This window comes from Brachyistius frenatus, unplaced genomic scaffold (genome assembly GCF_029030835.1).
Source record: "Brachyistius frenatus isolate BFR_SWC_R1_liver_20210118 unplaced genomic scaffold, ASM2903083v1 Contig_228, whole genome shotgun sequence".
In the NCBI taxonomy this organism is placed as follows: domain Eukaryota; kingdom Metazoa; phylum Chordata; class Actinopteri; family Embiotocidae; genus Brachyistius; species Brachyistius frenatus.
In genome coordinates, this window is record NW_027210827.1 from 400,001 (window position 1) to 410,040 (window position 10,040).

General features: G+C 44.9%; 1 protein-coding gene across 1 annotated transcript in view; it reads left to right on the forward strand.

The window, feature by feature from the left end:
• hs3st3b1b (heparan sulfate (glucosamine) 3-O-sulfotransferase 3B1b) overlaps positions 1 to 8,993 on the forward strand; it is a 21,135-nt gene extending 12,142 nt beyond the window's left edge. The window contains exon 2 of the mRNA XM_069719958.1: positions 5,819 to 8,993. Within this exon, the coding sequence (XP_069576059.1) occupies positions 5,819 to 6,437 (619 nt within the window). The 3' untranslated portion in view covers positions 6,438 to 8,993. The remainder of the gene's footprint in view (positions 1 to 5,818) is intronic.
• Positions 8,994 to 10,040: the final 1,047 nt, after the last annotated feature.

Here is a 10,040-nt window from a genome sequence, read left to right on the forward strand (position 1 = left end):
TTGGAGGGGGCTTCCACTCAGTAACCTTCAGCCGTAGTTTCCAGTGACACCATTATTCAGTGAAGCCTGTTAATTTGAAACCTCGGTCTGATCGGGTCGATGAGGCTGCAGCATCACTTCAAGGTTCATCACTAGGCGTCAGGTTACGAGCAGGTGGGAGGTACGCGCTAAAAGTGCAAAAAGGTGTGCGTATTTTTTGGCACCGGCACGCATATCAACACGAAACCGTAGACACGTCAGATATAGATACACACAAGGCCCCCTTCAGCACACACGTCTGCAGGATCTCACTTTTAAGCAGGAGATCTCTGGCTCTTCTCAGCCAGGAAATGAACTGTCAGAACCTCTAAGTGGCGGCATACTTACACCTGGACTCCAACTCCCCGAGTGCTCGAAAAGAGAAAGCAGATGGGGCTCCTGTGACTGCAGTCGCAGCGCTTCTTCCTGCTCTGCGCCGTAAACTATCTTCTTTTGCTCTTTTTAATTTACAGCCGAAGCCGTGCTCTGCGGTTAAATATAATGTCAGACTGCAGGCACACTGGAGTGTATTTCAAAATGTCTGGCCTCTCGTCTGTGTGTGTGCTTAAATGCTACTTTGAAAATATTCAGTGAGCCGGCAGAGCATGCCGACCTCCCTTGGTAGTGTCCATCGTGTGTGTGTGTGTGTGTGTGCGCGCGCTGTAAACATGCTGCTTACTGCAGCTCCATTTTATAGTACGCAGGCTCCTGAGCGCTTTCAAATCAGACTCTGGCGCAAGCGCCGACCAGCAGTGACGTCGCCCGTCGGTTTGTGAACGGCCGTTATGAAGCCTCAAGTTCAGAATTTGACCGGCGCCATCTTGCCAGTTCGTAGCGGTTTGGAGCAGGAAGTGACCGTGTCTGAGCACTCAGTCGCCAATTCATATATCCAAACTTCCGCATTTGCTTCATCTTTTCCAATCTTCCTCCTCAAAACACCAGAGAAAAGGGATTTCCAGGGCGTCATATCATGCGACGTAAAATCAATCCGTTTTGTTTGCATTTGCACGCGACGCCCGAATGCTTTGGCGTCTCCGGGGTCCCAGAGATCAAACCTCGAACACGTTCGACTGCGATCGAACAAGTGGTGCTCCAGATCTTTATCGTCCAATGAGGAATAAAGATATTTCTTTGTGTTTCCCTGAAAACTGCCCGGACGTCCACCGTTCACGAGAAGGGGCTCGGGGTAAGAGGTCCTCGGGAAAAGAAAGGGAGCCTTTGAGAATCTCCTTCGCTCATTTCCTCCCTCTCCTCCTTCTCACTTGTGAAGTGTCACTTAGCTATCGGACCTCAATCCCTGATTGCCGGGGGTCGAGTGGACCTTGTAGATCAGTGGAAAAAGGGAGCGGGGCGGGGGGTGGACTGGAGGCTGAGGGTTTGCGGATGACTGTCTGCTTGATCTCCCAGAAGTTAGTTTCCTTATCTTCCTTGATTCAGACAGATTAATTGAGTTTATACGTAGTGCTACTTAGAGCTACCGTGTTGTCCCTCCGGAAGATAACTCTCGCTCCAGGGTCTTCCAGCCGTAGAAACCAGACTGCTTCAGCTTTAAATGCCCGTGAGTGCAAAGTGCAAAGCCACACCTTCTCCTCCGCCGCTGGACACAAAATGCCCTCCGATTTGTCTGTAGTCAAATACGCAAACCCTAATTTGAGATTCAAATGCTTTCAGCATCCAGACATGTGAGACAATTGAGAAGCCTTTTGTATCAAACGCAAAATCGATGGACACCCGCCAAATAGCTTTTTTCCTTTTGTCTGTGAGCAAACCAGTCATTTTGTGAGGGATGCTGTGACACAGAGAGCTCAGCGGCAGCCAGTTATCATCGAATCAAATGTGACAGGAGGGAGGCAGCAGCATCAGACAGAAATAACCTTCTTTTTTTTTTTTTTTTTTTTCTGCCTAGTGTTTAGCTCCGGCAGGATGAGGGCTCTTTAAAACACGGGGGCCCCAAAAAAAAAGGAAAAGAAAAGAGGGGGGGGGGGGAGGCACTCCGCCGGCCCCTGTTTGATGCTGTCATGTGACGGGGGGCTTCTGCTTTCCGTCTCATCACTGTCCCTGGCATGTCTTTCAAATTGGAAACATCCTCAAGTGGACAACGGTGCGGAGAGAAAGGAAATAGCACCGATAGATATCATTTGAAAGTACCAGCGAGCAATGAAGTGTGTTTGTGTTGTGATACTAGTTTGTTTACAGCATTCCTGCGACCTGTGTCCGACCGCGGCGGCCTGTGCAGCGGTCGTTATCTAAGTGGGACAGGGTGATGTTTGCAGGGCACACGCTCCACTTAAGAGCTCTCCAAACGGCCTCTCTTACTTGAGGTTGGAGAAGGACGGCGAAGTGCTCCACTCAGCTCCCAATGAGCACTCCACCCCACCCCATCCCCCCACACGCACGGACACACACACACACACGCGCACGCACACACACACACACACACACACACACACACACACACACACACACACACACACACACACACACACACACACACACACACCTCCTTCTCCTCCTCCTCCTCCTCCTCCTCCTCTTCTATCTGCCCCCTTTTCTACCCCTGCCCCCGTCCCCGCCCCCTCTGCCCCGACCCGTTGCCCCCTGCTCACCCCTCCGCTCGGGGACAACGGCTCACTTTCAAAGAAAAGCAGGAAAAAAGAGGAGCCCGGTGTCACAGAATTGCCTGTTTGCTGACGGACTCTTTGAGAGCAGCACCTCATAAATCAAAAAAAGAGCATAATGGCCATTGTTTCTCCAAGAGCTACTTGTCCCACTAAAATTCCCCTCTCCTCTTTCTCTCTTTTCTCCCTTCCTGCTTTTTGCTTCTTTGGCAGAGAGAGTGGGCAAAGTCAGAGGTGGAGGTTTTTTTTTTTTTTTTTTTATTAGGGGGGGGGCCCCTCTTGTGGATATGGCGCTTTTTTTTTTTTTTTTTTTTCAGGGTTTCCTCACCACCTTCTTTCTCCCTCGCTGTCTGACCGTCCCCTTGGTTTTATGCTCCTGCAACCCCCAACACTTCATGTTGTGTTTTTTTTTTTTTTCTTCTTCTTTCCAAGGATTCCCTGAGCTTGGATCAGCATAATCTATCACTATGCACATTGTAACTCAGGCCTCCTCCCTATCTCCACGCAGCATTGTCATGTTGAAATCGGATTAGAAGGGGAGCCATTTGCCTCCTCTGTTCGGCTCTAGACTCTTTTTGTATGTTAGCACAAGGACCGACAAAAAGGCTCGCGGGCTGTATCGCCATTGTGCATCGAGAGAATGACGAATAGCGCCCAGTTTAAGTCAAGCATGTTGGGTTTATGTTCCTTGAAGACGTTGGAGAGGTGCCGTGTAAACACTTTTAAGTTGTGGCTCCTGCGTTGTTTGCACTTATATCTCCTGAAACGGTTCTCTGGATCCGTCATGCTCTTGCAATACAAACCACATGCAGTATCTGTTTTGATTTCAATAGGCATTTAATGAGCTTTTGGAAACAGCGTTGCTTTCTCCCCATTCACCCGTCTGATGTGTCAGCAATCAAGATGATATTATCATAATTAGATCACTGGCACTGCATTAGGATTACACAAATCTTCCAGCGTTATTTCCATGAGGCATTTTATTGGTTACCTGACATCACCCTGGGCATTTCTCTCTGTTCCCTCCCGAGCCCCAGCTTTCATGGGGAATTTTTTTTTTTTGTGTGTGTATGTGCATCGACGGAGAGGTGATGTTACATGAATTAACCATGACGCTGGATGGACATGAACTAGATTCCAGCTTTTAGAGTATATTTCCGAGGAGCGGCCGAAGCTCCGGGGAAGAATCGAGCGTTACGGGACGCGAGTGTCCGGCGTCTTTTACCTCTCTCCGTGTGTAAACACTCTGTGTAGGATTACAAAGTATTAGATTGGGAACCACTACTTTAGTACTCGCTACACAATGGCGTATCAGTGCTCTCGCCTTAACAACAAAGGCGAGCTTCAGGCGAACAGGGATCTTATCTGTGAGAGTGTGTTCGCCCTGATAGATTGGCGCCCTCAGTTATCTCTCCCTTCCTTTGTTTTCTTTTTCCTTTGAATGATTCAAACTGCTTATTTATTGTCGTCCCTTGGTTTTTTTTGGTTTTTTTTTTCTCCCTGTCTTGAGTGTCACTGATTGTGTTATTTGATTTGACTATAAGTGTAACATTCTATCATTTTGAACCTAGGCTGGTTTTCTTGAGGGGAAAAGTGATCCGCCTCCCAATGTCAGTCAAACCGCTCTTATCGCCTGCACCATAATCTCGACTCCGCGGTCGGCCACCGATTCTGAAACCTAATGCCGAGAGAGCAGAGCGCAGTCGCTTTCCCTGCAAAACCAGTTGTTCTCAAGTCCCTCTTGATTATATGTCTGCATGTAACGTATCTGCAGGAAGCCCATCACACAGCCTTCACCCAAAAACCAAACCCACTCTTGTCAAAAACACAGATTCCGTCTCTGAAACAAGCCTCATCGTCTTTCAGAGATGTTGCAGTTAAGCAATATGACACGAGCGCCTCGGTCCTGACCGCATCACTGTCGTGCCAATAATGACGTTACCAACTCAATACAATATGTAATAAAAATGTATTCTTGTTGTTCAAATCAATCAGTCGCGTCAGTAGACTCCTATTCATGCAATGTTTACTACTCCAGGAAGTAGGCCGACCCTTAGCAACGACCCTAGCGACGGAGACGAGATCTAGTCCGTCTTAATGCTTTCCAGAGATGGTTCCTCAAACTAAATAAATGCAGCACATAGAAACACTAAACTGCTTAGCTAGCGCCGTCTTGTTGGAAGTAGGATATCCACTGAAAAAACGATATCGATGGAGTCATGTATTTTTAAGATTTTAGCACCGTGGCGCGTTAAAACAAAAAACGATTTTCAGTGCCCGACTATCCGTGGTGTTACGGTACAGGTGCTCGGAGCGACAAAAAAAAGGACCAAAAGAGACCCAGTTTCACCAAATGGGTTTAAATTTAATAAGCCTGTAACAAGTAAAAACAACACTGTATTGCATATTATATGAAATTCAATTTCATTTATATATTCCCATTGGAAAGACGGAGTGATATTTTCCAGCGATGAGCACGGTGTGATGTCATGCTGATTCCAAATGTACAGTTGACCAATCAGATCTCTGGGTCGGAACTACCTGTTGTATAATTTGTGTTTTTTGTGGGTCTGATAGGAGGCAGTGGGCGTTTTTACTCTTTAAAGAGGGAGAGTGATTTTTCATTTGGAGGCTCGAGGACAGTTGAGCTCAGGAAAGACACATCAGATAATGAAATTCACACATGCTGTGAGTTAATTTTGGAAAAAAATAAATGCACTGCAAGGCTCCAAATTATTAACAATGAACATTTTTAAGGGGTAGCAGAGCGAGTTGAATTCATCTGGAAGGGGGAGGATTTAGGAGCATTAGCAGAAGTGAGGAAACCCAGCTCCTAATCCTAGTGATACGGCTAAACTGGCGGTCGATCGTGTTGACAAGATTCCGGTAAATATTTCCCTCTGTGTGATTGTGCAGTTAATACGGGTCTCTGTCTTTTGTCAGAAGTGAGATATCTTATAAGTGACTGAGCTTGTTGATGTTGGAGAGCTGCCTGCACTAATAGGTTTCTCAAGCCCTGTAATAAGGCTAAACAGGCTCAGTGAGTCATTGATTGCAGAGCACAGTACAGTCCATCAACTTGATTACATTATGCAAGACCTCACTCTGCCTTACCCTTCTCCTAACCTTCTTTTTGTGCCCTCTATCTTATTTTTATTTATTTATTTATTTTTTTTCTGCAGAGAGCTGATGCCGAAAACCCTGGAGGGCCAGATCACCATGGAGAAAACCCCCAGCTACTTCGTGACCAGAGAGGCTCCGGCCCGGATCTCCGCCATGTCCCGGGACACCAAGCTGATCGTGGTGGTGAGGGACCCGGTCACCAGGGCCATCTCGGACTACACGCAGACGCTGTCCAAGAAGCCCGACATTCCCTCCTTCGAGAGCCTCACCTTCAAAAACAGGACTACGGGGCTCATCGACACGTCGTGGAGCGCCATTCAGATCGGCATCTACGCCAAGCACCTGGACAACTGGCTGCAGTACTTCCCCATGGACCAGATCCTGTTCGTGAGCGGCGAGCGTCTGATCAGCGACCCGGCCGGAGAGCTGGGCCGCGTGCAGGACTTCTTGGGGCTCAAGAGGATCATCACGGACAAACACTTTTACTTCAACCAGACCAAGGGGTTCCCGTGCCTGAAGAAAGCGGAGGGCAGCAGCAAGCCCCACTGCCTGGGAAAAACCAAAGGACGAACCCACCCGAACATTGATCCCGAGGTGGTGCAGAGGCTACGGGACTTCTACCGGCCCTTCAACATGAAGTTCTACCAGATGACTGGACATAATTTTGGTTGGGATTGACGTGAACATCATGAAAGACATTTTTTTTTTTTTTTTTTTTTTTGAGAAGTTATTATTTTTTCCTTCTGTAATTCAACGGCAAGATGTGGAGATATTGCTATATATATGTAAAATGTACAGAAATCTATTTTATAATAATTTATTTTTATTTCTAAGCAATTAATTCACTAAGCTGCCTAACCATATTTGTACATAACATCTGACCCACGTTTTTTTTTTAACATTCCTCATTATATTTTGAAATCTCTCGCTCCTTCCCTCGTGGTCCTGTAAACTCAGTGGATTTACTGGTGCTTCGTAATGCAGATAATCAGCGATGACTGAAGGAGGTGGAAAAAAAAATAATAGAAAAGCACCATATTACGGGTACAGAGTGCTCACAGAGAAGTGGAGAACACCTATCCATGTGCGTCCTCGTTTATATATGCATCCTAACTTTAACCTTCGAACCCTTTTCTGAGTGTGATTCTTTTATAAGGTGTTTCACTTCCTTTTATAGTTTGTTACAATCCAGCTTTTCCTGCACGGGCACTGGCCTAAGGAGCAGCGGAGCTTGTGTCCCATTCCACTCAATAACAGTTAGATCAATAGGCCTAATTGATCCTCATTGTGTCACTCATGCTTAAAGTATACAGCTGCCCTTTCATTCTCAGTGCTCCTGCTGCCTGCTCTAATGAATGACCCATCCATCAAACGGAAAATCCTATCCCGGACCACATAAGGGCCCATGTTAACATTATGCTAATCGGGTAAAGGTAACTGGCAGATCGATCGAGCCCGCGCTCTCAAACTCCCCATTAGAAGCGGTGTTGGCTCGGAGCCGGGCTCTCGCCCCTATCCGCTCAGTTCAAAGGTCACACAAAGTCTCAATCAAATTTCCTTGAGAGGCATTTGATTTGTTGAGGCGAGCAGAGCCGGGTCAGGGGGAGTTTGTGCGCCTTGTTTCCCCTGGTGAAGATAGAAAGTCTTTGCGTGAGGTAGCAGAAGGCGTATCTGCCAGAAAATCGGGCATAAAAGGGAGATAAGATGACAGACAAACGACGGCGCGTCTTCAGACAGGAGTCCACCAGGCCCCATCTTAGATCTCAGACTAAACAGATCAAAGGAACAGGAAAGGGTTTTGTGAAGCACTCGCAGCACAGCAAGAATTGCCTCAGGCGGGGTTTCAGTGTCTCACCTCTCGTGGCATCAGAAAACCTCATGTGCCATCATCCATGGCCTCTATACTTTATGCCTTATTCACCTTCATCGTCCTCACGTCTCACCTCTCCACAGCAGATCTTAACTCTCTCTTGTTGCCAAAAAAAACAAACAACTTTGGGTTGATATCGCGTTTCACACAGCTTAGTTGCTATCTCTGCTTTTTTTTTTTTCCTTTCTTTTTTTTCTGCATTGCCTCGTAGTATTTTTTTTTTTTGTCTTTCTACTTGAATTCTTGATATGCAAGAGGGAGAAAATGTGTAGTTATCATTCTTTGATGTGATGTCTTTACGAGCGGGTGGCACGCTATTATAAGGGCACAGGGGGCGGCGTCCATGCTATGATGTGCTACGCTATGCTATGCTATGCATGCTCCGTGTGGAGGGGATTATTGGCGTCCAGAGAAGGGTTTGGTGTGTTATTGCAGAGCCCAGACTGAATGTACACAACCTATCCTCACACGAATAGTCATTCAGATCAGTTTTAAAGGTCAGATTGCCACTTGGGTGAAATTTGATTGTCCTTTTTTTTAAGCTAAGAAAAAAAAAAATGTTGTGCCTCTTTAACTATTCAAACCAACATAGTTCACCTGCTCCTGTCATTAAAACAGGCAATGACTAGTTCAGTGTCTCTTATTTTCCAGTTGCAATCAGCTGCCTGGTTTAGCCTCAAACCAATGGTGGGTAGCAGGGGAGATGGAGGCTTGTTACACTGTATTTTTGTTGTTGTTGTTGTTGTTGTTGTTGTGGTGGTGTTATCCTTTACTTTCACTCTGCCTGAGCGACGATACCCCTCTTACGAAGTTCTGTGGAGAAAGCCTTCATCTCCCCTTCTCTCCTTTAGTGCAATGTTGGATTATATAAAAAAAAAATTAAAAAAAATTAAAAAAAAAAAAAAAAAAAGCATTTATGATAACCTCTGTTTGCAAGCTGTCACATTCTGGAAGGAAAGTCAGACATTTTCCCTGAAACTGATGGAGTACTGCATTTGAATCAAGTTCATGTAACTGAGAGAATATCTGAGAAAAAAAACAAAAAACAAATAAAACTTGCACTCATGGGTTTCCTCCGTGTTGCTGCATCGGTTACGGTTGAGTTTTATTCAACCTGTTTTGAGATCTAAAAAAATGTTAGAAATGTTTGTCTTATCCACATATAATATGTATTTAGACTAGCAGATCTGTATGTGCAAAAATGAAAAAGACATGTAAATCAAGTATTTTGTGGTATGTACATCAAAGGAATTAATTTTACACAATGCAAGCGCAAAATGGAAGAGATGTTTCTAGACGATTAAATACTGAACATTCATAATATTTCTTTGTATGAAGAAATAAATAAAACAGTATATATTTTACCAAAAACCTCTTGCCTTGACTTTTATTTTCTTGGTATTCTTTAAGGGTTTCATTATTTAAATAACAAATAATACACTCATTTTGATGAAGGGCGCCACAAAGTTTAGATTTCATGAGAGAAAAAAAAAAATTCTCATAAAAGATGAGCTTGAATATGTACTAACAGAGGATATGGGTTAAGGAAAACGTTAAATAAGGCTCTCTTTGGCACAACGAGTTCCTCTGGATCTCCTTTCAATCTTGAGTTGAAGTGTTCATTTTTTATTGTCATTTCCCAGGAAGTGTTGAGCTTTTAACAAAATAAAAGCTTACTTTTCTCTAGTGGCAAATATCCAGCCTTGCATATAGTTTTAGTTTTAAATGGGGGTAAGTTTGAGATTTATGTCTATGATATTTTTTTGCCTCCACCCTGGTAATTAGATTGAAATTAATTTAACCTATAAAACGCTATAAAACTCCTACATTTCAAAATAGAATAGCAAGAACCACAGAACAATTTTCTGGTTACTGTAGTTACTACAATTGTTTAAGGGGAGTCGCCATTTCTGCTTCGTAAAAAAAAAAGACTACGTCAAAACCTTGGACATGTCTGGACTGTGTATGAAACGTTGGAGGGCTTTTAATTTGAAAAGTGGGCTTTTGATTTCAAACACGCAGCTGGAGCCCAATTGGTGTAATTAGCCAATCCCTCATCAGTCACGTGGTATTCGCCTGACCAATGGTGTCGCGTCGTCACTCAGGTAGCGTCAGTTTTGAAATAATAAGCTGAAGCGTGCCTGAGCAAACAATTTCCTTTAATAAAGCCACAGTTGAACCACACAACTCCCCACTGTGCTTATAAAGTGGCCGTTTGTTGAGATATATAAGCCCTTGCGTCTAATGTAGAGAGTCCTGTATCCGTTCAGTTACGTCAGTTCAGTAGGACTTTGTGAAGGAAAAGTGACGTTGTTGACGCTGCTGCTGCTGTTTGGCTTCAGGAGAACTCCCATCAGCTGTTTGCCACACCGGTGCGCCTCCCAAGTCATTGTTTACTAGACATGATGTTG